Below are 27983 nucleotides of genomic sequence, written 5' to 3' on the forward strand. Positions count from 1 at the left end.
TTATGAATTATGCTTCTTTCTGGTTTTTCTACTTAAAAATAATAAAATAATAATTTGCAAATACAAAAATAACTATATTTCAATTCTAAATGTACTTGGGGTCCCCTTTACATTTTATCATACAAAGAGGAATGCGTAGAATATATCTACCAAGAGATGAATACATTCAGGGCAGGATTTCATTATTCTTATTAATGTAATAGTGAAACTTACAACCGATAGTATTTAAGGGTAGAAAACAGTTATTTGCCATAGTGATACCTTATAAAATAGATACCCTGCACTGCTATAAGATCTGTTCAAGGCTTACCTTGTACAATAATTGTAATGCCTCTTAAGTATTAAATTATATCTGCCTTTAACCCATTAATTTTACATTAGAAAAATTCTGCCTATGTAACATTTAAGTCGCATCAAATGTCATGAATGTAAACCAAGTCTAAAGAAGTGATACTATAAAACATTCATCCTGGAAGTTTAAGTAGAAAATTTCCTATGGCACAATATCCAACTGTATATTCTCTATGACGTGCAAACTGAGTATTTCAATTATACATTCTTTATGATGTGAAAATTCAACTTTTATGCATTCATCTTATATATTAGAGTATTCAGCAGACTTTTCTGAGATGACGGAAATGTTCTATTTGTCTCTACTGTCCAGTACAGCAGTCACTTGTTACATATGGCTATTGAGCACGTGAAAATATGCCTCCTGTAAATGGGGCATTAAATTTTTAGTTTTAAGTTTAATTAATTTACATTTAATTTTACATACCATATAGAATAGCATAGTTATATATATCATATAAAAATTTATGTTTATATACACATATATATATACATTCATACATATAAAATCATGGTTGTATTTAATGATACAGCCTCAATCATATACAGATTATAACACTTAGAAACACAATAGAAATAATTTATGTTCTAAAATAGGCAACTGGTTACACAAATTATGGCTCATTTAAATGTAGATACTAGGGAGGAACTGCAAATTATATTCTAAAGAATATTTCAGAAAATAAGATATATGTAATAACACTCTTAAATTTTTTAAATGAGGTTAAATATTGCATATGCAGTTAAATATTAATATGTGTATTTAAAAAGGTGAGTTCCAGTTTATGACAGCATATTTACCTTTCCCGCCCTACTCCAATCTCTCAGGAATAACTCTAAAAGGAAGGAATAGTAATAAATTCACACTAGCATTACAAAATGGAAAAGTATGCCATCATTTAGCCAAAAATATTGAAAAATGTAGAAAAGTTAGAATGTAAATGAGGTTACATAGATTCAAAGATGAAAAAGAGAAACATCAACCTAAAAAAGGATTTGGATGAAGCAGGGCTAAGGAGAGAGCCAATCTTCCCACTGAAGTCCAGAGCAGTGACTTTCAAGCTGTGGTCCCTGCACCAGCAGTATCTGTACGGCCTGGGAATTTGTTAGAAATGCACATTCTCAGACCTCACCCAGGTCCACTGAGTTAGAAGGCCTGGAGATGGGGCCCCAGCAATGTGGGTTTTAATAAGCCCTCTAGGACATTCTTCTGCCCATTCACATGTGAGAATCACGCTCCAGAATACTCATTCCCAATGCTGGCTGTTCATTATAGTCACCTGAAGAACTTCTAAAATTGCTAATTTAATAGGCCTGTGGTGTGGCCTAATCATTTGAATTAAAAAAAAAAAATCCCCAGTGATTTTATAATATGCAGCAAGGTTGAGAACGTATGCTCTAGAGAATTTCCAAACTCAGTCAGCAAGTTCAACCTGAGAGCGTGTCCATGGATCTGCCAGACTGGTTCTCTTTCTCTCCTACAACTGGCTGTGGTGCTTTAACCCAGGATTACAATGTAAGAAAGCCCCTTAACAAAGTGGGGGCTGCCTAGCTCCTAATTTAGATATTGGACTGAAGAGAATCAGGACAGAGTTTCAGATAGCTCTGGGCATTTCTATAAATAGAGGGGAAAAAATGAATCCCATTTCCTCCTAGGAGTGAGAGTGAAATAATCTGAGGTGCAGGAGGCCCAGATGAAAGTTGTGGTTATCTGTGAAAGGTCCTAGCACACTCTCTTAAAGAGGGAGACTGGTGAGCATGCCCAGATCTCCTCCTGTACCACCCTCTTCAGCAAAGAGGCTGGCTACGGAAACCATCATGTTAAAGTGCTGAGGAAATGCACATAGGTTTTAAAAACCCATTTGAGATACTTGATCTGGTCAAATTCGTCTTTTATTTACAAACATGAAATGAATTCCAAGATCAGCAGACATCTGAAGAAAATCATCAGCATGAAAAAAGAAAGACCAAGATAAGCCAACATACATCGTCACAAAAAGAAAGAGAAACACAGCAGAAAACGTGTAAAATAACTTAAATTTTCATGTTTAAAACCAAAAGGACATTCCATGAGAACAAGTGACTATGGAAAATGAGTAACCACATAATAAGGAAGAGTTCTTAGAAACTGAAAACATGACTGCCAAAACAAAATATTTACCAATAATAATTTCTTTAGAATAAAATAAATATTAGCAATCTGGAAGATAAGAATTGAAAATTTCAGTTCAGATCCATGGCAGATTTATGCAGGAGACCAACAATCTATTTAGCGCAAACCTCAGAGGGAGAAAACGGAGACATTAAAAGAGGACATTAAACAAATATGATTTCTCTTTACTAGGGGAAAGAACACTTTAGATAGAAAGGGTTTCCTTGTGTTATTTTTAATATTCAATATTAAGACATATCCTTCATACCCAAGTCACTAGTTTACTTTCTAATATTGGAAAAATTGAAAAGGCAGAGTCTTCGAGTCCAGATATACGTCAAGGTCAGAAATATCCACAGGAAATGCCAGAGGTTCAACATGCACATCCAAGCACTTGTCTATGGTCATGAGGGACCAATTGTTAAACCAAGATCACATTCCAACGAAGTATCTTCACACAGCAAGGATGGAAAATAAATTCCTCACTTCCACAACACTGGACACAATTCAAGAAAATATCAAAATAGGACAGTGATGCAAATTAAATGTGTATGCAGTGACACCATGGAGCATTTGCAATGCACTTTGCTTTTTTCTCAATAAGTAATTATAACTAAGCCTCACTGGAGTTTTACAGGAGTATTTTTCTAATTTAAAATAACTCAAAGATCACCTAAAATATTTATCAGCTTCATTATGTGACACCTCCACTTTACACCCCCCTTTCACACACATACATGCACAGACACATGCACACATACCTTCTCTTCTGTTGAGCCTTAAGAAGATCAAAATATTCAAGAAGGTTTAGATTATTCAGAAAGACAGAAAAATATTAGGGTTTCAGCCTTATTCCTCATAGGCACAAGTGTGAGATGTATTCCTATGAGGAAAATCTGAGAGAAGAAAGATTGCTAGCTAAACAACAACAGACCATCAGCAAAACACATACGCTGTTCTACTTTAAATTTTAGCAGGGTTGTGATTTTCATCTTTTCCTAAATAGCGTTGCTCTCAGAGGTATATGCATATGGGATCTGCATCCTCACATAAACCAGGGCCTGCCTAGTTGTCCTTTAACTGAAGTCCTATATATTTTTGCTTGTGCCAAGTAACCCTTAACCTACGGCTACTTAGAGATCATGTAATCCCATCACTTGCTAGTGAAAGAATTCCTTTATTCCCAGCAAATGGTTTTACAGAATACGGCAGCCCATCTGATTTTTCACCAGCTGTAACTGCTATGAACTTTTCTTTTTTTAACTTTCAGCCGAAAATTGCCTTTTGGCATCTTTTACCATTAGTTAATTTTGTCCTTAGGGTACACAGAGTCTACTCTCTTTCCTTAAGAGGAAATTCTGCATTTATTTGAAAATAGCTATCCTGTTCAACCACTGCCATCCTTCCTAGCCTCAGTGTTCCTTCCTTAGGGTAAATGTTCCCTCCATCACTCCAGTTCCTTCTACTGGCTTTCCAGATTCCATGGTTTATATATCATTCATATTTTGGTTGTTCTGATTGCTAAATATCCCTCTTAAAATGTAACTCTAACTGAGCACAGTATTCCAGCAGTAATTTGATAATGATAATGATGATGCTATAATGATAACAGCTGCTACTTATGGAAATATCAGTACCAAGCATTGCACAAAGATCTCTATACTGATTATCTTATTACCTTTAAGGGTCACAATATTGTACAAATGAGAAACTGCAGCTTGAAGAAGCTAAGTGACCTGTTTAGTTAGCTTGAGGAAACCATAATAGACAAGTCTATCTCTATTCAAACAATACCCTCTTAATACTATGCCACATTTGCAAAGAGCCCCACCTGCTCACTACTTCCTCTGTTACAGATGTTTTGAGACTACTGTTATACTCTAAGGTGCTATCGATGTTTACCTGGGGGAGGAGAAACACAATGCACTTTTCATTTTTTTAAGTTATTAAAAATACTGTATTTATGTTTACTGAAATATTACTGAATATATAGCATAACCCAATACAAAATATATTAGCTCCTTGCTATAGTAAATTTGGATGCAATACCTCAAATACTTCAATGTATCAATCTATACTGACCTCTTCCACAAGGATGATTTAGAATAAAATTGTTGAATAAAGAAAATACAGCCTTTATTCCTTCAATAACCCAACAACATGTTGTCTTTATATAATATACAAATTGGAATTCAGTAACACAACAGGCACATTTCTATCTTCTGCCTTCCTAAAGCATGGTGCATATTCTAAGAAGAAGAGATGCTTGTACCAAAACACTCTCACACACTCACAAGGACCTTTTGCTATATCAATCAAATAGGCTTTAGATGACCACCAGGGTTGATTGCCTTCTTTGGCCAATTGAAATGTTAATAAAACCATGAAGTGATTATATTTATAAATGGACTGTTCTTTCACTTAATCCAAATCCAGATGTCAAAATGTTTTAAAATATCCATCTTCGGATTTTGAAGCTAGCTATTAATTATCTTCCCTACAAAGTAAAATAAATTAATTTGCATTTTATACGTACAGCTGGCTGAAACATTCTATGAGGAAGTAGATAGCACTACAGAAAATGAGACTTACTTGGAATGTCAAAGCAAGCGCCAGAATAAAATCTACGAAGGTTGAGAAGGGTGATGCTGGACTCTGGGTCTCCTCGGCTACATTTACTAATCTCATAAGTAGTGCAATCCACAGCAGTATGGGACTTTTAAAATTAACCAAAACTGGGATTATTATAGTAATAATAATTATTAATTACTTTAGTTGCTATTTATTAGATGTCTACCATGGACCAAAGCAATGTGTTAGATTCTTTGTCTAAAGGTCTTCATGTGAGCTTCATAGCAATCTCCTGTGTTAGGTATTATTTCCATTTTACACTTGAAGAAAGATGGTCCACTAAGGGAGTAACTTTGCCAGTGTCTCTCAGGTAATCAGTGACTCTGAGAGGCCAGCAACAATTCGTTTCTGATGCTGTCACAAAGGGCAGTGTGTAGGACGTTTTTCTTTTTCTAAATCTTAAAAGGAGATGCCTGACTGGCTGTCTTAGTAAACACTTTGTGTATCCCTGTGAAGGTGCCTGTGAAAGAGCTGCTGATAAAGTTTTATGTCTTCTAGTTCTTTGTAGATCCCACTATGGCTGAGATTGACTGAAAAATCCACAATGTTGAAAACGAGACACTGGCGCTGGCCAGTCCAACTTACTCAGAGACAAGATGAGACAAAAACACGTAATGAATGAACAAGAAATGATCCTTTGGAATTTCAGTAATTTAAGCAGCTTATCAATGGGTTTAGTTTAGAGAATTCCTTCTTCCTCTTCAGACAAGCAGTTCACATGCCCTAAGTGGAAAACCTGGAACCAGAGTGAAGACTAGATAAGGCAGCTTTTCTCCTGAGGGTGGGAGGAGGGGGGCATAATGAGGCCACGTAGTTGACATTGGTATTGTGTAGCTGAGCTGGCACAGAATACAGCCGAGTATCCCCCTGACCATTCCCATTTCAAAGATATATAATACTTTTACTACCTCCTTTTCACTATTTTTTATATCTGGATGAGACATATTAAGTGGCCTCACAGTGTAATGAGTTTCAATGTCCTCCTGACAATGTGATTAAAACTTATTTTTTTTAAAGAGAGAAATCTTTGATTTGTACTAACAGTTCTAAATTACACTTGGCAGCTTCAGATTCCCAAAGCATCGGCACACCTGGGAAGATTGACTATTTCTGTACTAGAACTCATTCCTAAACAGCAAGTACATTCAAAAGAACTTTGTTTATGTAGGCTTGGGCATAACTTTGTTGTTGTTTGGTGCTTTTTGGGTGATATTTCCCTAGAAAAATATGCAGTATTCCAGTGTCCCTTTCCCAACCTGTACTAAAAGTTTCAGAGAGAGATATAAACACAATGCATACTATTTAGACAAAATATGGTGAGTTGCCTCTGACCACACAGGTAACAGCAACATGTGAGTAAAAGGTGGCTTCAGGAGACAGAATTGGAAAATGCCTAGGAATGGATTTCTCCTTTCAATTTTAGCAGTTAAGTTTCATGGCCTTCATAGTGATAAATATTATCAAGACCCATTTAATTCTGCAAATCTCATGAATTCTATGAAACATCCCCCATCCCTGTATATTTAAGAAAAGTTATGAGGTCAGTGTAGTCCATATTAACCTTTTAGAGCCCTCAGTACTTTATTTCAAGGCTTGCTTTAAACAGCCTTTCTTTAAGATGCTATAGAACTAAGTACTTCATCTTGGCAGCAATTTTTAGCAATGCAATTTTATATTCATATATGTATTGACTTAAATTAGACATTGAGTATCCTTAATCTAAAAATCTGAAATATGAAAGGCTCCAAAATCCAAATCAATTTGAGTGCTGGCATGACACTCAAATAAAATGCTCACTGGAGCACTTCAGATTTTGGATTAGGGAGGCTCAACTGTTAAGTATGGTATAATATACTACTTACAAATATATTGCAAATATTCTAAAATCTGAAACAATCTGAAATTCAAAACATTTCTGGTCTAAAGCATGTCAGATTTGCGATACACAATCTATATATCTATCCCTCTCACCTTAATAAAGGAGGCCAGGGATACTGTATATTGCTATTCGCTATTAGATCTTTAGAACTTATTATGATACCTGGTAAAAGATTAGTGTTCAATAAAAATTTAATGAACAAATACATTCCTGAATGAATGAATGAATGAATGAACAATTAGCTCAATCCTAATGTTCCCTGACTCCAAGCTGCCAAGAGTCAGGTTATGTTATCCTCTCCTGAACTGACCCAATGTACTGATTATTGATATGCTGACAAGGTATTAATAATTTAGCAATGCCACAGTTAGGTTAATGTTCATTTGCCAGAGGGAGGAAAGAAAAGAGGAAAGCAGAGAAAGAAGGGAGAGAAAAACAGAGGGAAGGAGGAGGGAGAAGGACAGAGAGAAGGATAAAGAGAGAGATGAGGGGAGAGATGGGATGGGAAAGATGAGAGAGGAAGAGAGATGGGAGAAAGAGAATGAGAATGAATGAATGCCTAGGGTATGATTAAAGTAAAGCAATGGATGAATAAGGCAGAATGAGAAGCATCAATTGGAGAACTAGTAGTTTAAGGAATGGGATCCTAAATTCACTTCAGTATATTTAGTTAGTAAACAACCTATTTACAACAATAAAGCCTGGATATCATGTATATTATTAATATAACACCATATCTAATTATCTGTAGCAATGATTTGCTAACAGTCTAAATATGAATAAGCCCTGATTTTCCATAAGGCCAGGCTATTTCTTGCTTTTTAGACTAAGGGGTTTTAGAATAAGGGTCTGTTAATCTGGTCCCTCCAAAATCAGTGTCTTTTCTAAGTAAGTCTGTTATCTTCCAAATCAGCACAGAGCCACTGTACCACTAAGTGGCTCAATGATCTTGGACATATCACCTTACCTCCTTGATTTTGATTCCCTGTAGTTGTAAAGATGGAAATATTAATATCGACCTTATTTAACAAGGTGATTGTGAATTGAAGTGAGATATGTAAAGCCTAAAGAATTATCATGTTAATTTTTAAATATTTGAGTCAAAATTATAATTTAATAACAGAAAACACTTGGGTGTTGCCTGCATCCTTAGGCATCCATTCTTTAAAATAAAGAGGCCTTGTTTACTTATCTGAGAGGGTTGTGGAAGGCTTAAATGAAATAATATCCATGAAAGTGCTTCACCTACCTACAACTGTGATTATTTGATATCTCAGAATAATTTTCCTACAAAAAATGCTCTTATGCTCTCTCTGATAGCACATATACCAAAACTGGAACAAAACATACTTTCACCACATAAATTCATGAGTGGTACACAGCAACGTGTTTATTTCAGCATATTCTTACATCAACAATGTGAAATTACAAAATAATTTGAACTTTGTAGAACATTATTATGCTTTCTAAATTGTAGCCGTAAGTTTAGAAAATGCAACATGCAATGCTATCCTAAAAATATTTACATAAAGTTAATCATTGAAATCCTATGGACTAATTTCATTAACTAGTTCTGTAAGGCAAAAATATAATTTGAAAATAATGATGATTTGAAATACGAGTATGCAATCAGTTTCTTCAAAAATACATGTAATTTAATTACCCTGGAAGCTATCTTTTAAATTGGGCAAAAATATCCACAATGTGTCACAAATGCCATATTTCTGCTCACAGCAATGATTTAGTCATGCTGCTTGCCAGAGCTAAAACTCCTCACAAAGGCTAAGAGTACCCTCACAGCAGTCCAGTTACTCATTATTTAGAATTCTGGATATAAAATTGTCAGCTTCCAATTATTTAGTGGGATAAAGATTTAGTGAGATAAAGTATGGAAACACTGCAAAGAAGTGACAGAGACTCAAAACGTTCTTCTACCTCAAACTACCTCCCTATGTGACCTCCAAAATGGAGATGTGTTATACAATCACCATTTTAGCCCACCCAATAGGGCAGCTGACTGAATTATCAATGTGGAAGCTAAAATCATGGCCTAGGAAAGCAAGCACATTGCAAAACAGGTCAGCACAGTAAACAGAATTCACACACACACACACACACACACACATACACACACACACACTCACAATCTTGCTCATCAGATGGCCTTCAGCAAAAAATATACTTTAGAGACTGAAAATAGTCCCTTGAAACAACAACAGAAAACATTCTATAAAACCTTACTCTATGAATGTTTTAACTGATCTGAAAGACCACATTTATTTTGCAATTACAAAGATAGAAAGTTTATGAGAGGCAAAGACAGGACAACTTGTGACACTCTGCCACCTCCACCTATTTTCCAAAGTCTGTTGTAACTGTTTGCACCAATTCCATATTTTAAATGCCTGAAATAGCCCTTGGTCTCCTTCCAGGCTGTTAGCATGTTCCTTTTATTGCCAGATTATTTCTTCCCTAAATATCTCCCGAAGATTTAGGGATGAGACTAAGAGGGTGGCAGCATAACTGAGAAAAGATGCTGTCAATGCCTCCCTCAACCAAATTTAGTGGGCTAGCAGAACCTTTGCAGGGCCTGTGGTCTGGACATGAGCCAGGACCAGAGGCCTCTGCATAAGAACCTTAAAGCAGAGTCCAGTCTAGCTGGATTCTCAGAACGACTTACAGCTCTCAATTTCCAAGGTGCAGTTTTGTTCATCCAGTGGGTACCTCCTTAGGTCCATCATGCAGGCAGCTGTGGTTGTGATTCTAGAAGATAAATAGCAATGATGAGTGTTGTTAGCAGGTCTAAGGCTGGAGCTGGAAATTAAATCTAAGCATCAGAGACAAGACTGTGATTTACCCTAAGTACTAGTGAAAATGACTGATGCAACTTTGGATAACCATATTCCTTTATGAGTCTCACACTGATTCAGAAGACAGAGACTGGACTAAATCTGCATTTCCCAAAGTATGGTCCATTATCTACTTGTATCAAAATAATCTGAGAGGGTTTCTTCAAAAGGCACTTCTCATGCCTCCAGAATGTGTTGGGGAGAGGTGGAGTGGTGCCAAGACTCTATTTTACAAGCATCACTGCTGACTGAGAATATGGGCAAAGAATATTCCCATTTCTCTCACATTTATTTTCTCCTCCTTTCATCAAGATCAGAAAAATGTAATCTATCAATCTTAGTTTTGATCCATCATTTTTCACCTTTCTATACATAGTATAGCATTTTACCAGTGCTTTAATGTAACACACAATCAGCCATTTATCTATACCTGATTTTGGTATTTTATCTATACCTGATTTCTGTCTTGAGTAATCTGATGTTTTCATGATCCCATAGACAGTATACTCCTATGGGATGGCATAGTTGTTTAGAACACTTAGTACCTTTATTATTTTATCACAAATAAATAAATACGTTCTTTCAATTTGTCTTTATATTTCTGTCATGATTTTTTACTAACTTTTCTATTGACCTTCTAGAAGCCAAAAAATATATACATTTAGAGGTTATATATATATATGTATAAGAGTTATCAAGGTATGTTTTCTGATTAATGAGGCATCATAGGATCATGAAAGAACACAAGTTTTAAAACATTCCAAATGTAGGTCCTTGGCACATAGTAGACCCTTTAAAAATTTACATCTGCTGAGGGAAACTAAAAGTAGAAACTAATGTTGAATTTGATCAACTTTAGCTTACTCTAGTGTGAGGGGCACTATACTATGTGTTGGGAACAGAGAAGTAAGATATAGCTCCAGCTTGGGAGAAACGATCTATAGCTAGACATTTTTATTTAAAAGGTCTTGGACAAAATCTAAACCGTAACCCAGGTAGACTAAGCCTATGGAATTCCTGTGTCAGGTGTGGGAGTCTCACTCCTCAGGTGCAGAATGGAAATGTGATTAACTTGAAGTAAGTCATTCTTGGCTCTTTAGTTTGATTTCTGTTTCATTAAGGTTTGTGCTCTGTTAATTCTGTAAGTCTCCTAGAGCTGATGTTTGTCCCAATTCCTTCATTTCTTTCCCCAAGTCCTGTTGGCTCTGCTGCATCGATTCCTTACCATCTCCACTGCCTCCCCTCTGAGTCTACATCCCCAATGCCTTACATCCATATCACTGCAGGAGCTTGGTTTCCCAGCCACTCTATTCACTGCTCCACTATGCATTATCCATCAGATCTTTTAAAAACATAAATTAGATCTTTTCACTCCTCTGCTTAACATTTTCAATGGCTCTTCCAAGATGAGCCAGAGTCCTGGCTGTAGCCTGTTGTATCTGGAATACTCTGGTCCTTTCCTTCCTTCCCAGTATCATCTCATTCCATGTCCTCAATCAATATCTTTCGGCCTTCTTACTTGTTCGCTCTGCCTAGAACACGTGTCTCCCTGATCTTTACAGAGCCCTCGGTCCTGATCCTTCAGTTGAAAATGACCTTTTCTGAGAGACCCTTTCCAAGCAGCCCACCCAAAGTGGCTGCCTTAACTAATGCTCCATCTTATCTTTCTGTTTATTTCCTTCAAGCAATCACCAAAACCTGAAATTATTTTGCTTATTTTTAGCTTATCTGTTTTTAGAGACAGTTTCTTGCTTTGTTGTCCAGGCTGGAATGCAGTGGCACAATCTCAGCTCACTGCAGCCTCAACCTCCTGGTCTCAAGCAATCCTCTCGCATCCTCCTAGAGTGCTGGGATTACAAGCATGAGCACCCATGCTTGTAAATTTTTTACTACTTAGCCATTGGGAAATATTATCCAAAAATGAATTGTATCATAAAATATTAACATAGAGCAAGAAAACATGCACCCAACCTTATTTACGTTTTGTAAGAATCTGTCTTCCAATAAAGTTTAAGCTGTTTAAGGGCACAGACTTTGTTCTATTTGCTGTTAAGGAACTCAATAAGTATAAGATGGATGAATAAATAAATAAATTTATAAAGATGCCAGGAGTTGGTTTTGCTCATTGTATGTCTTTCTATTAATATTTGGAAGATTATTTTATTACATTATTTCTTTTTTTAACTTAAAATTAGAACGTGTCTTAGGTTGTAGAGGTTCTTTTTATATTTTAACAATAGATACATTTTAATTCATTTAATTAAGATTACATAAATAGTACCAGAGTTTATCTTATCAACTTGATTGCTTATGTTTTCAATGGGATTTACCAAATTCTTATATTCTATAAATTCTATTAAAAGTTACATTCGCATTTTATTGTTCACTCAAGGTTAAAAAATTATAACTTATTTTGGCTCTGTGACACTTGGCTAAATTTCTCACGGGTCCACTGATGTTTTTGTTTTTTAGTTGGTTTTACATGTACATTCTGAATTGCCAATAACATACAGAGATCTTTACCATAGAGAACAGACATTTTCAACAGAAATAAAACTAGGTGGATGATGGGCATATTAAACACCAATGCTATTTGTGTAAAATGGCAGAAATAATCCTGTCTTGAGAAACTAGAGAAAATTAACCTCATCTGACAGAATGAATACAAAAGATATGAAAGTTACAAGGGCATACATACAATTAAAAAAAGAGAGAGAGCCAAGTATAGAAGGCTTGATTGTGTTAATGAGTGAAGTTTGCAATTGCTACTAGAGATTGTGGCTCATACTTTCTGCTGATACATGTTCATGGCAACTAGCATCCGTGAACTGGCGCTGGAAACACCAAGAAAAATATGTTGGCTAATGCTACTGCAGGAGCAATGAGTTCTATTCATGTTTTAAAAATAAATTAGAAGGAAGTGTTTTCCTCACAAATGCATTCCTGTTTAGTACAGCATTTTACTGTTGTTTTAATGATATAATACACTTCATAAAGCTAAAAGACATTTATAGTGTCTTCTAGTCAATATTTACAAAGCATTTGTAAGTGTCTTCTATTGGATTAGAACAGAAACTTTGGAGCCAAAATAGTCCATTTGGAGTCCTGATCATATAGTCGATGATGAGTAACAGACAAGTCATTGTATTCTCTGACACTTAGTTGCCTCATCCTGAAAATTTCAATGAAAACTTGCCACCCTACTTTGCTGTGATACAACAAAAGTAGGAATGTGTTTAACTCACATAATGTTCTGCAACTTTTTTTGTAGTTATTACTACCTGCTAATGTGTAGATACTGTGATAACTCATTTTACTAGAAGTTATTTGGCAGTATGAGTACATGTTTATACACATAAAGACATGTAGAATACCCACACACTTACATTATAAGCAAGGCAGAGATATCAAGATGGATGTAAATAGCTTCCCAACACATAAATATGCAAAATAAATAATTACTCCCTACATATATATGGAATTCTATGAAACAAAATATAGATATACAACAAACTTGCATCTTTCCAGGTGTGTTATGAGATCAGGAGCCACATCTGTTCTGTCATACTTATATCTCAAGCCCTTTGATAAGTACCTGGCACATGCCACCAACCCCAAATAAAAAATATTAATTATTATAATAATAAAACAAATGTAACAATAAATAAAACAAAGGGAGGGATCAATAAACATAAGCATCCCAGAACTAAGGATTTTGATGCAATTATCTATATTTAGTAAGTGCCTTATTTAACTCATGTAAAAAAAAAAAAACAAAACTCTCAAATATATTTGGAAGTTAAAATATAGAAGAAGCTGTCCTGGAATTAATCTATTCCAAAAAGCTCAGGAATAAACATCTAAATCTGTTGTTTGAGACTTTTTGATTTATAACAGAGCTGTTTCTACAGGAAGAAGTCAATACAATAAACACAGTTAATGAGCTTTTCATGAACATGTCTTTCTGAGTCATGGCAAACATCCTTAATGGACCTTAAATAACTCAACACCACTACTAGGAGTCTTTGAAGTGAGGCTAGTACACCATTATGCAGGTAATCTGATTAATTTTTAAGATCATTGTGAAACAGCTCTGTCTTCAATCAAAGGAAAGAGTTAATGATGCCTCAAGAATGTGTCTTATTTATCTGTAGTAAATCGTCTATAGTTAAAAGTGGAAATGTGCTTTCTGTGGGGTAAATTCTATCGTATGATGAAGACCACCCTTGGGAAATGGTAATATTCTGACTGGCCTAAGAGATGTTCGGGTAAATTTTTTACTACTTAGCCATTGGGAAATATTATCCAAAAATGAATTGTATCATAAAATATTAACATAGAGCAAGAAAACAAATACATAGCACAGCCTAAACAGTCACTCAAGCCACCTATAAAATCAAGAAATGCAACAAGTAAGCCAGGATTTTGTACCAAAGCCATACTAAATATTTTATAGTGTCACTACCTGAGATTTATTGATGCTAACATAGTATTCCAAGTTTGGGTTTTTTGTTTGTTTTTGCTTTTGGTTTTGAGATGGAGTTTTGCTCTTTTGCCCAGGCTGGAATAAAGTGGCGCTATCTCGGCTCACTGAGACCTCCACCCCCCAGGTTCAAGGGATTCTCCTGCCTCAGCCTCCCTACTAGCTGGGATTATAGGCAACTGCCACCACACCCAGCTAATTTTTGTATTTTTAGTAGAGACAGCGTTTCGCTATGTTGGCCAGCCTGGTCTCGAACTCCTGACCTCAGGTGATCCACTCATCCTGGCCTCCCGAAGTGCTAGGATTACAGGCGTGATCCACCGCATCCAGCCCCAAGTTTGTTTTTGTTTTGTTTTGTTTTGAGACAAGTTCTCACTCTCATCCAGGCTGGAGTGCAGTGGCATGATCTCAGCTAACTGCAACCTCCACTCCCCAGGTTCAAGCAATCCTCCTACCTGAGCCTTCTAAGTAGCTGGAACTACAGGTGTGCACCACCACACTTGGCTAACTTTTTAAATTTTTCGTAGAGACAAGGTCTCACTATATTGTCCAGGCAGGTCTTGAATTCCTGTGCTCAAGCAATCCTCTCATCTAGGCCTCCCTGAGTGTTGAGATTGCAGAGACGAGCCACCATGCCCAGCCAGCATTCCAAGTTTGGATATGACATCTGGATCCAAGTTTGATAATGACCAAAGATAGCCATTAATCAATAACAAATGCCTTTGCCAGCCAATACGAAAACCTCAGAATCATAATCAAGGTGACATAACTTGGGCCTTTCAGTAGACTCCTTAAGAGGGGCTTCAGGACTAGAATATATGTTCAAACATGTTAGACTAAACATGTGAGAATCTTGTTAGGATTTTAACCAGAAATTATAAGAAAGTGACTTTGGATTTCTACCTTTTTGATTTCTTTATATAAGCAACCATCCAATTACTCCACGAGAAAAAAAAAAATTTTCAACATCTTTGTCTGTTTAAAAAAAAGTAGATGCCTTGGCTGAGGCAGGAGAATGGCTTGAACCCGGGAGGCGGAGCTTGCAGTGAGCCGAGATCGCGCTGCTGCATTCCAGCCTGGGTGGCAGAGCGAGACTCCATCTCAGAAAAAAAAAAAAAATTAGATGCCTTAACCCTAACTACATTCAAAACATATTGTTGTAATACACAGCATGCTTTTACTTTGCTCAAAATGTGCATTTACATAAAAGCACAATTTATTCTAATTACAAAGAGTAAAGAAATTCTCCAGCATTAGTGGGCATCAGTTACTAGAGAAAAATTAATATGTTAAAAAGGCTAATTATAAAAAATATATTGATATATGTTTTTGCAAACTACAAAGCAAACTAATATAAAAACTTCAGCTAGTGGGAGAAAAGATCTAACTGCTGAATTTAAGCATTAGAGTATGAACTAAACTTCTGAAAATTCTAAAGAGCTCACCTGAGTCTTTTCCCCCAACGTTACTTTAAAAAATTCTTACTTTCAAATTCTCCAAGAAGACTTGATGTTATTCTGTGTCTCACAACCATTTTAGTTAGAAAATGGAATTAATATCTTACTTATATTTCCCTTATAATATGGTCTTATGTTTTGTAGAACAGGTAAAACATTGCTTGCAGGAGTTAGGTGACTTTCACTTCGGCACTCTCACTAATAACTAACATATTGATCGCTTACTATGTTCATGACACTATCTAGTGTCACTGACATATATCATCTCATTTAATGTGAGTTAAATCCTATTGTTATTCCCATTTTATGCATGAGAAAATTGAGGCACAGAAAAGTAGAGTGATTTTCCCCAAGAGTCACACGGTGAGTGGTAGAGCTGGAATATGAATTTTGGATGTTTGACTCCAGAGAGCACATTTTTAACTAGAATGTGGTAGCTAACTTCCTAGTTGACCTTGGTAAAGTCATTTAGCTTCTCTGGAGGATTGATCAATTTCTTATATACCAAATGAGCTTAGAAATTCTATAATCCCATGAAAATACATTACATGTTCTGTGACCTTGTATATTTTGTAATTTTGTTTTACCCACACATTCAAATGCTGTATTTCACAGCTGTTCATTCTGTTTTAGTCAATTATGTAGATTAGCCCACCCCAGACAAGCAAATACAGGCCTCTCCCCAAGGAGTCCCACTTAATATTTTTCCCTGATTGAAGGTCTCCCTCAGCATTCCTCGCCATTCTTCCTCTAGATTTACCTCCACAGAGGCCTTCTGCTCAGATTAAAATCTCCAAGACTCATGCATAATTGTTTTTAAAAGCTCTTTAAAAGTCCTCATAGTCACATGCACTACTACGCTCAACTTTGTAATCACCAAAAAAAGTAAGATTGCTAGCAATCATGTTCCCATTTGATAAATCATGCATTTCAGATTAGAGCTATTTGTACTCTTCTGCAGCTGTTTGGCCTTCTGTGACTCTTTCATTTTCTGGAATCTTATCCTCTGCAAAGAAACTGTGACCATTAAAGGGCTACACAGGTTTCTGCCACAGATTCAGGCACTATTATGAAGACATTCCCTTAAATAGCATGCTGTGGAATCAAAGCAGCACTATGCAACAAAAATCTCATTTTTGTGAGCATATAAATACTACCCATTTGAAAATATTAATAGATATATATATATCAGCCTCAGCCATTATTCTTCTTCTGTTGTTAGTTCTTTGATGACCAACCTTTCTCATATTACATTCCTGGCGGTCTCATCTATGGGTACTTTGTTTATCTCAGAGGTGAGAATATGCTATCTTCTAAGTTATGTCTTAGAGGAAGTCTGCATCCCTGAAAAAGAGAAATCATTCTCTTTTTAAAATTGTAACCACTGAAATCTGGACTCCTATCTCCCACCATATACAAAAATTAACTCAAAATGGATTAAATAGTAAAATATAAGACCCAAAGCTATAAAAATCCCAGAAGTAAATGTAAGAAAAACTCTTCTTGACCCTCAATCTAGGCAAATAATTTATGACTAAGACTTCAAAAGCAAATGCAACATAAACAAAAATAGACAAACGGGACTTAATTAAACCAAAGGGCTTCTGCACAGCAAAAGAAATAATCAGCAATAGACAACCTATAGAATGGGAGAAAATGTTTGCAAACTAGGCATCTGACAATGACTAATATCCAGAATCTACAAGGAACTCAAACAATGGAACAAGAAAAAAATAACATCATTAAAAAGTGGGCAAAAGATATTAACAGACATTTCTGGCCAAGTGCTATGGCTCACACCTATAATCCCAGCACTTTGGGATGCCGAGGAGGGCAGATTGCTTGAGCCCATGAGTTCGAGACCAGCGGGGGAAGCATGGCAAAATCCTGTCTCTACAAAAAATACAAAAATTAGCTGGGCATAGTGGCATATGCCTGTGGGCCCAGCTACTCGGAAGGCTGAGATGGGAGGATCACCTGAGCCTTGGAGGTCAAGGCTGCAGTGAGCCTTGGTTGAGATACTGCACTCTAGCCTGGGTGACAGAGCGAGACTCTGTGTCAAACACAAACAAACAAACAAACTAACTAATTAACTAACAAAAAAGATATTTCTCAAAATAAGCCATACAAGTGGTCCACAAACATATGAAAAAATGTTCAACATCACTAATCATCAGAGAAATGCATGTTAAAACCATAATAAGATATCATCTCACCCCAGTCAGAATGGCTATTATGAAAAAGTAAAAAATGGCAGATGTTGGCAAGGATATGGTAGAAAAGGGAACACTTATACACTGTTGGTGGGAATGAAAATTAGTATAACCTTTACGAAAAACAGTATGGAGATTTCTCAAAGAACTAAAAATAGAGCTACCATCCAACCGAGCAATCCAACTGCTGGGTATCTAACCAAAGGAAAATAAACCATTACGCCAAAAGGATAACTGCTCTTATACGTTTATCTCAGCACTATTCACAATAGCAAAGTCATGGAATCAACCTACGTGTCCATCAACAAATGACTGGATACGGAAAATGTGGTATATATACACTGTAGAATGCTATGCATTAATGAAAAAGAATGAAATCTTGTCTTTGCAGCAACACAGATGGGGCTGGAGGCCATTATCCTGAGTGAAATAACTCAGAAACAGAAAGGTAAATACGGAATGTTCCTCACTTGTAAGTGGGAGCTAAACAATGTGTACACATGTACCTACAAAGGAAAGCAACACACACTGGGGACTGCAAAAGGCAGGGAGGTAGGAGGGCAGTGAGGGTTGAAAAATTACCTACAAGGTTCAGTGTTCACTATTTGGGGAATGGGTACCCCAGAAGCCCAAGCCTCACCATTAAGCAATATATCCACATAACAAACCTGACCATGTAACCTCTGAATGTATAAAAATAAAAATAAATAAAAAATTAAAATGATCATGATAAGAAATATAGTTGAACCAGAGTCTCTTACAGACTAGAAAGCCACTCTCTGACTATTTCAAAAGTGATTAATTATTTTCTCAATGTAAAACAAATGCCTCAATATGCCAGATACGTTTTATTGCATTCATTAAAATATCTCTCTAATATTTTATTTTGATTTGTGACACATCAGAGTCATACCATTTCAGAACAAGTTTATCAGTTTTATCCCAGTCTTTTAATTTTTTTAACAAATGCAAAAAAAAATGTGGCTTGAAGATGTTGATGTACAACTAGGCAGTGACAGACCAAGTGACAGCCTCAGCTGGGTCTCTTTTCACTTATTCCAAATATTATTTTTCACTCCTGCAAATATTATTTTAAAATGTGAACTACACATGTTGGGTGTCTTCCCTTCCTTTTCAGTTCCACAGTCTACCTTTAATCACTAAGTTGTGTGTCCCTAAAGAGTAGACAGTTTGGACTTCCGAAACAGGCTCCCTGGGCTTCAGGGCAGATGTGGCCAATGGGGAGCAGAGCAGGAGTCTGGGGTTGGAGGAGAGGGAGACCAGGGAAATTGTCTCACTCTGCAAAACGTGTGGCCAGGTTGCCCTGTCTTGCTTCTGTAAGACCTGTGGCCAGGTTCCCTTGTCTGTTCCCTCCTTTTCCCTTTCAGAAATGGAAGGCTGCAGAGCTGGTGGCAACCTGGGGATTCTATCTCTGGGAGGGAGGGAGTGCTGCTCTTCTTTTTGTAAATAGTCTTTTCATTACACTCTCCTCAAATTACCCCATTTTCAGTGTGCCATCTGCTGCCTGTCAGGTCTCTGACTGATAGAATACATTGTAGAAGTGTATTTAAAATCTGAGGTTCTTCTAGCTAGGCTGTCCATCAAAAAATTAGAACTCTTCCATTCCTGGGTCCTTTGTGTTGGGATTTTGGGGTTAAGGGAATGAAGGTTCCTACCACCTTAAATGAACTTCGCCCTTTCTATCATTTTGATGTCAGCTCACCATAACCCACCTAAGGAGCCTTCTCCCACCACCCAGCTAAAGCAGCCCTTCTTCCCTTACCATTGGCCACTGCCTCATCCCCAGTTTTATTTTCTTCATGATATTTGTCACCATCTGAAACTATCCTGTGTGTGTATTTGCTTAATTGCTATTTTTTAGGCCCTTTAGTGCATTCAGCTCTGCCTAGTGTTGGGTTTTCCAGAAGCAGACCCTGAAGGACATTTATTAAGGACCACCACCTGTGAAAGAAAGGAAGTTGTGGGGTTGAACAAAGAAGGCAAACTGTGCTGCATGATGCAAGCTCCATGGAGCCTCAGCAACCCAGCAGGAGAGATCTGGCAGGAGTGTTGCCATTACATCGACCCCCAGATAACTGAAATGGCCTTTATATCCTCTCTTTCCCACCACCACATGTTTACACACCTTCCTGGGACACGCAGCATCAGTGGACGGAGGAAAAAATATGTGCAATTAATTTTTTTCTCTCTCTCATGGTAGAGCACTTGCTGAAAGTTCAGTGGGCAACATATTCTGTGGCTGACTCAATCTCTAACATGCCCCCACACATATTTTCACTGCAGTACCTGGTTGCAACTGCATGGAAAATATGTGTGAGAGCTTGTTAGAGGGTCCTTTGGTGTCAGCTTCAGGAGAACCCAACATCAGACAGACCCTTCAATCCACTATGGGGCCCAGAGAGCAATTAAGCAAATACATCCACAGGATATTTTCAGATGGTGACAAATATCATGAAGAAAATAAAACGAGTAGGTGACCAATGGTCAGGGAGGAAAGGCTGCTTTAACTGGGTGGTGGAGAAGGCTTCTTAGGTGAGCTATGATGAGCTGAAATTTTCTGCAACATAAAATAAAATAAATATTTTCTTTTACATAAAAGAGGTAATAAATATGTGGAAAAATGCTTAACGGCATTAGAAACCACAAATATGTATTTGAAATACAAATTAGGCCATGACAATTATTGCTTATCTAATCAGCAAAAATTAAAGGAATTATAATATCTGGTACTACAAATTCTGCAGGGAAATAGATCCTCTTGCACATACTGGCAGGAGGACTGTAAATTGGCACAAACTTTCAGAAGGGTAATTAGGCAATATTTATCAAAATCCACCAAATGTGCAAACACGTGTTCCTAAAAATTTCACTCTAATAAATTAATGTGAATTTATGCAAAACTATATGCCAGGATGTTAAACACAACTTTATTTATAGTTGGGCAAAAAATCTCAGAAACATTCTAGGTAAGTACTATATAGGTATATATGTATATATAGCTAATATACAAGTAGATTTAAATGAATTTTGATTCATTCCATATACATATTCTATAGACTTATATGTATATATAGCTAATATATAAGGATATTTAAATGAATTTTGATCCAGTCACATGATATAATAAAAAACACTTTAAGAAGAGTGAGGACATAGGAAAGTTTTATTAATAAGTGAAAGTTAAAAAAGCATATGGGAAATCAAGTTGTATAGTATGATTTCACATTTATTTAAAAAGGTTTATTAAGTGTACAGATGACTAAAATTATACTAAAATAAGCAGTGGAAATAGAGTTGATTTTTGTTTTCTTATATTTTCTATAGTTTCACTGTTTCTATGGTGAATATGCATTTTTCCCTCTAAAAAATATTAAGAGAATTTTCTCTAAGTTTGCACTAAGAGTATTCCTTGTCAATAACTTACTCTATTTGCATTAGCTTATGTTCTCTTCATGAGATATGGGATATGCATGGGATACTAACATTCCATGGGTTGTAAATGATCAGCATAACTATATCAAACGTAGGCGCTTCCATAAACTGCATGCGCCATTTAAATGTTGGTGGAAATATCATCATTTAATTACAGGTTTTCAAAGTAGAAAAGATGATAAAATGATGTCTATACAAATATCTTTCTAATGATTGAATTCCATCCATAAGATCTCTATAATTATTGTTCTAATGAATCTCTTCAGTGCTTTGGAACTCATTCTCTCTGAAAGGAAACTATTCCATCTTTGAAAACCTATGATTACCAGCAAGTTTTTCTATATTTAACAGTTTCAATTCAGTTCTTTAATTGTAAATTATTTATTCATGTACTTGCAGGTTGTTTTTGTGTGTGTGTATCTGAGGGGTGTTTCTCTTTTGCTTAGTGATGCATTCTAGTTTTTGATATTTTGTTGTGATAAAAGTTATCAATCATTTACATTGTTATTTCTTAAACTGTTTTGTGTTGGGAAAAATCCCTCTTCATCCTGAGAGAAGATAAGGATTTTGAGATAGGCATACCTCCTTTTATTGTGCTTTGCTTTACTGCACCTTGCAGACATTGCGTTCTTTACAAATTGAAGTTTTGTGGTAACCATGTGTCAAGCAAGTCTATTCCAGTTTTCTTCCAAATCATGTGTTCACTTCCTGTCTCTGTGTCAAATTTTGGTAATTCTCACAATATTTCAAACTTTTCAATTTTTATTACGTGTGTCACTATTGTAATTGTTCTGTGGAGGCACGAAGCATGTCCATATAAGACAGTGAACTTAATAGAATGTTTGTTTTACGACCAGCCATACCCATCTCTCTCTCTCCTCAGGCCTTCCTATTCCCTGAGACACAACAGTATTGAAATTAGGTCAGTTAATAATTCTACAATGGACTCTAGGTGTTCTAGTGAAAGAACGGTTTCCATGTGTCTCACTTTAAAGTAAAAGCTAGAAATGATTACTTTTAGTAAGAAAGGCATATGATAGCCAAAACAGGCTGAAAATTAGGCCTCTTGTGCCACATAGCCATGTTATGAATGTAAAACAAAAGTTCCTGAAGGAAATTTAAAGTTCTATGCCAATGAACACATGAATAATAAGAAAGAAAAACAACATCATCGCTGATGTGGAGAAAGTTTTAGTGCTCTAGATGGAAGATCAAATCATCCACAACATTCCCTTAAGCTGAAGTCTAATCCAGAGAAAAGCTCTAAGTCCCTTTAATTCCATGAAGGCTATGAGAGGTGAGGAAGCTGCAGAATGCAAGTTGGAAGCTAGCAGAGGTTGGTTCATGAAGTTTAAGAAAGGAAGGCATCTCCATAACATAAAAGTGCAAGGTGAAGTTCAAGTGCTGATGGAGAAAAGCTGTAGAAAATTATCCAGAAGATGTAGCTAAGGTAATCGATGAAGGTGGCTGCTCCACACAACAAAGTTTAAATGTAGACAAAACAGCCTTCCATTGGAAGAAGATGCTATCTAGGACTTTCATAGCTAGAGAGGTGAAGTCAATTTCTCGATTCAAAGCTTGAAAGGACAGGCTGACCTTCTTGTTAAGGGCTGGTGACTCTTATTAATGCAGGTGGTGACTTTAAGTTGAATGTAGGGCTCACTGACCATTCCCAAAATCATAAGGCCCTTAAAAGTTATGCTAAATCTGCTTTGCATGTGCTCTGTAAATGGAAAGACAAAGCCAGGATAATAGCACATCTGTTTACAGCATGATTTGCTAACAATTTTAAGCCTACCGTTGAGACCTACTGCTCAGAAAACATAGGTTCCTTTCAAAATGTTACTCTTCATTGACAATGCACCTGGTCACCCAAGAGCTCTTATGGAGATATACAAGGAAATTAATATTTTTAGGCCTGCTACCATGACATCCATTCTGCTGTCTATGGATCAAGGAGTAATTTTGACTTCCAGGTCTCATTATTTAAGAAATACACTTCATAAGGTTATTGCTGTCATGTATAGTGATTCCTTTGATGGATCTGGGCAAAGTAAATTGAAAACCTGGAAAGAATTCACCATTCTTGATGCCATTAAGACCAATAATGATTCATGGGAGGAGTTCAAAATACCAACATTAGTAAGAGTTTAGAATAAGTTGGTTCTACTCTCACTGATGACTTTAAGGAGTTTATGACTACAGTTGAGGAAGTCACTACAGATATAGTAGAAATAGTAAGAGAGCTAGAATTAGAAGTGGATCTTGAAGATATGACTGAATTTATGCAACCTCATGATGAAACTTTAATGATTGAGAATTTTTTTCTTATGGATGGACAAAGAAAGTGACTTCTTGAGATAAAACCTATTCCAGGTGAAAATGCTATGAATATCATTGAAATAACAATGAAGAACTTATAATATTACATGAACTTAGTTGATAAAACAGCAGCATGGTTTGAAGGATTGACTCCAATTTTGAAAATGCTATCAAGCAGCAAAGCATGCCACAGAGAAATCTTTTGTGAAATGAAGACTCAATAAATATGACAAACTTCACTGTTGTCTTATTTTAATAAATTATTCCAGACACCCCAAATCAGCAGTCACCACCCTGATCATTCAGCAGCCATAAACAGCAAGGCAAGCCTTCCCACCTCCAAAAAGATTATGACTCACTGAAGTCTCAGATGATCATTAGTACATTTTTTAGCAATGAAGTATTTTAAATAAGGAATGTACATTATTTTTATCAAATATAATGTTACTGCACACAATACACTATAGTGTAAGCATAACTTTTTGTGCATTGGGAAATAAAAAGTTGTGATTCACTTTATTATATTTGCTTTATTGCAGTGGTCTAGGAAAAAAACCTGCAATATCTCTGAGGTATGCCTATTTCTGTCTTACGATCTCAATATTTATAGTTAATTATTAAATCTATCAGAAGTTAATATTGACACATGGTGTGCATGAGGACATAGCTTACATTTTTCATAGAAATAGTGGGGTACCATCTTTCTCCTAGCAAATTGTCTTTTTGTTTTTCAAATATAATCTGTGATGAGGATGTGAATAAACCGACTTTCTCATAATTGCTTGTAGAATATAAATTGGCTCAATCTTTATAAAGGGTATCTTGGATATCAAGGATCTCTCACATGTTGACCCAGTAGTATTACTTACAGGATTTTATCCAATGGAAGCAAATAGAAAAGATAAAGAAGCGTACACAAGGATCTGCATCACTACATGACTCATAACAGTGAGGAGTGGGATCACAGTGTTTGGTAAAGGAACTTAAGTTTGTCATGCCCACAGGCACCGAGGGCAAGAATAGGATTATAGAAATCAAGCAGTGCTAGACTTGGGTCTTGATTTTACCTCTTGCTATGTAGAGGAGCTGCTAATATGCAAAAGGTCCTTTTGAACTTTGGACAAAAATTTATTCAGAACTGAGTGGAAGCAGAACCCTGAGACTCTCCCCAAAAAGCAATAAGCATCATAATTTTCTTCTAACTTGTGGAAATCATTTCATTCCTTCAGAAGCTTTTAATTAGTTAGAGGAGTTCTAAAGGGTCGACTGGGGGAGGGTGGTACATGCAAATCAGGGCAACCAAAACTGAAACTGAGAGAATCTTTTATAATTGAAGACAGATTAAAACAAAAATCATCTAGAAGACAAATCAGGAAAAAAAAATGTACTTGACTGAAAATTCCCTCTCAAAACACACATCTGTAATGCAGGGTTGTTTAAAAACACAAGATGAAATGAAGCAAAACATCCCCTTGTACCCAAATGATGGCATACTTAGTAAGAAGCTCAGTTGACTAAATAAAGAATTAAAGCAGAATGAAATGAATCATAATAAAAAGAAACTGGGGCTCATTTTAAAGAAGGATCTCAAAGAAACAAAAAGACTCAGAAGAAAAGGGTATAAATACTAATGTTGGAAATTACACACAATTTACAATAAAAAGCACTAACAATATTATAGCACATTGGCAAACAGGCAAGGATGAAAGCGATCACACTTGATCCCTGGATGAAAAAAAAGAAAATTGACAACAGGAGCTATTAGAAAAGAAGATGTGTATGACACCATTGTCATATGAACAATTTCATTTCATACAAGTTGGAAGATGGGAACAGGGTTGAAAGAATGAGAGAATAGTCAACCAAGATAAAGAACAGCTGTGTTGTGACTATTTCCCAATAATTCTCCATCCTGGTCTCTAACTTTTTCCTATCTCTGCCGTTTATTTCTCTTTCTCTTAAAAAATAAAGAGCAAAAAATATGGCAAAGGGCTTCATAATTCAGTGAAATGATACTGGATATTAAAATCTGAAAATTAATTGTTTAACTAATAGCTGAATGAACTCTGTTTGTCTAACTGGAGGAGAAGACTACTAGATGTAATAACAGTCTCCATTTATATAGAGGACTTTAGGGAGTGATGATCAGCTGTTCACATTTTCTGCAACAGACCAAACAGGAAGCTTTGATCATAAATTATAACATAAATGACTTGGAGGATTTAGGTTAAATAGAAAGATTACTTGGCGGATAGTGAGGGCTGTAAAATAATGAAATAACTCTACTGAGTAGATGGTAGATTTTCCTTCTGGAGATGATGGGTAAAGAACAGGTTCACCTGTCAAGGTGATGGAGGCAGGGCCTACCAATGACTCCTAATGGTCTCAGTGGGGTTCTGTACGTTCAGGTTCACCAAAGCAGCCTCTATCTTTAATTCCTAGGAACTGAAGCAAATGCCTAAATCCTTTGCAGCCTCAGCACAACTTTGTTAATTTGGCTTGTAATGAATTTTAGCTTAAAAAAACAGACAAAAACTTTAGGGATTGCTAAATGTAATTACATAACTAAAGAGTGCTAATACAGCCTAGAAATACTAAAGTATCTCAAAGCATGTTTAATGACAACAAGGGCTAGGTAAAGATATATTTCTGTCAGGTAATTATTAACAAAATGGTTTAGGAGTATTCTCAGAGCACTGGGATGCAACATTATAAGTTGGTTACAATTTTCATGCCCAGTGTTCACAGTAGTTAAGGCATTTGTGGTGGTGTAACGCTACAACATTGCTAATGAGTAATTATTTCTAGACCAATTATTTTTAAGTGATTAAGATGCATTGTACTGCTGTGACACAACTGATTTTACATTTACTTTCTCAATAGCCTCCTTGCCTTTCCCACTCCATCCCCTCTTCCCCTGCCCCATTCAAAAGCATATTAGACTCTGCTTTCCTGAGAGGAAAAAAAGATAGACTAATAATTACCAAATGCATGCCATCTCTTGAGAGAAATACAATGCAATAGGCTAGTGGCTCCTAAATCCTTTGTTTTGTTTTGTTTTTTTGTAGTTGCAACTTTGAGGTTTACAACAGAATTTGACAGGATACATATAGACAGTAAAATGGTTACTACAGTGAAGCAAATTAACATATCTGTCATCTCAGAGAGTTACCTGTGTGTGTGTGTGTGTTTGTGTGTGTGTGTGTGAGACAAGAGCAGCTGAAATCCACTTGACAAAAATTACTAACACAATTTTATTTCTACAGTCTTCATGTAGAACATTAGCTTTCCAGACTGGTTCATCCTACATATTTGCTACTTTGTATCCTTTGACCTGTATCTCCTCATTTCATCCCCTACACCCTGGGTAACCACTGTTTTATTCTCCACCATCAGGGAGTTAAGGGAAGTATAAGGATTTTGAATAGGATAATGTATAAATTTAAAATCTAAAATGTGCACGTTTATTATAATGTCATCAATAAATTTCAAAAAGTCATTAAACTACTGAGTTGTAATACACCTGAATGACAATAAATGAATTAATCAGTATTAATCTATTCATAGATATCCTTCATTCAGCATGGTGCTTGCTAAACCCTGTAGAAGGCATTGTCTAAAATTGTTATGATGTGGTCTTTGACCTTAAGGACCTCAAAATCAAAACTCAGATACAAGATAAACTAATCTAGGAAGCTATTGCCTCTGCAACCTAGGATACATTATTTAACCTACTTGAGACTCAATAATAACGAAAGCACAAAAACAATTAGGGCATCTACCTCTGAACATGTATATAAAGACTAAAACAATGCATAGAAACTGTTTGGCATGGAAAAAGCATTTCCACAAATTTTATCTATGAATGTAAAATAATTATATTTATTTTTATTTATGTTTATTATTATTACGCATCACATGGTAAGTACCAATAATGTATGTTATAAGACCTGAAATTGGCCAGGCACGGTGGCTCACTCCTGTAATCCCAGCACTTTGGGAGGCTGAGGCAGGCAGATCACCTGAGGTCAGGAGTTCGAAACCAGTCTGGCCAACATGGTGAAACCCCGTCTCTACTAAAAATACAAAAATTAGCTGGGCATGGTGATGCAGCCCTGTAATCCCATCTACTTAGGAGGCTGAGGCAGGAGAATCGCTTGAACAAGAGGGCAGAAGTTGCAGTGAGCTGAGAT

General features: G+C 36.2%; 1 protein-coding gene across 3 annotated transcripts in view; it reads right to left on the minus strand.

Moving 5' to 3' along the window:
* Positions 1 to 27983, minus strand: part of GABRB2 (gamma-aminobutyric acid type A receptor subunit beta2) — a 260477-nt gene that overhangs the window by 113295 nt on the left and 119199 nt on the right. For all 3 annotated transcript variants that reach the window (XM_032158545.2, XM_032158546.2, XM_058440107.1), the window contains exon 6: positions 9694 to 9776. In XM_032158545.2, coding sequence (XP_032014436.1) covers positions 9694 to 9776 — 83 coding nt within the window. The remainder of the gene's footprint in view (positions 1 to 9693; positions 9777 to 27983) is intronic.

Source organism: Hylobates moloch, unplaced genomic scaffold (assembly GCF_009828535.3).
Source record: "Hylobates moloch isolate HMO894 unplaced genomic scaffold, HMol_V3 SCAFFOLD_6, whole genome shotgun sequence".
NCBI lineage: Eukaryota > Metazoa > Chordata > Mammalia > Primates > Hylobatidae > Hylobates > Hylobates moloch.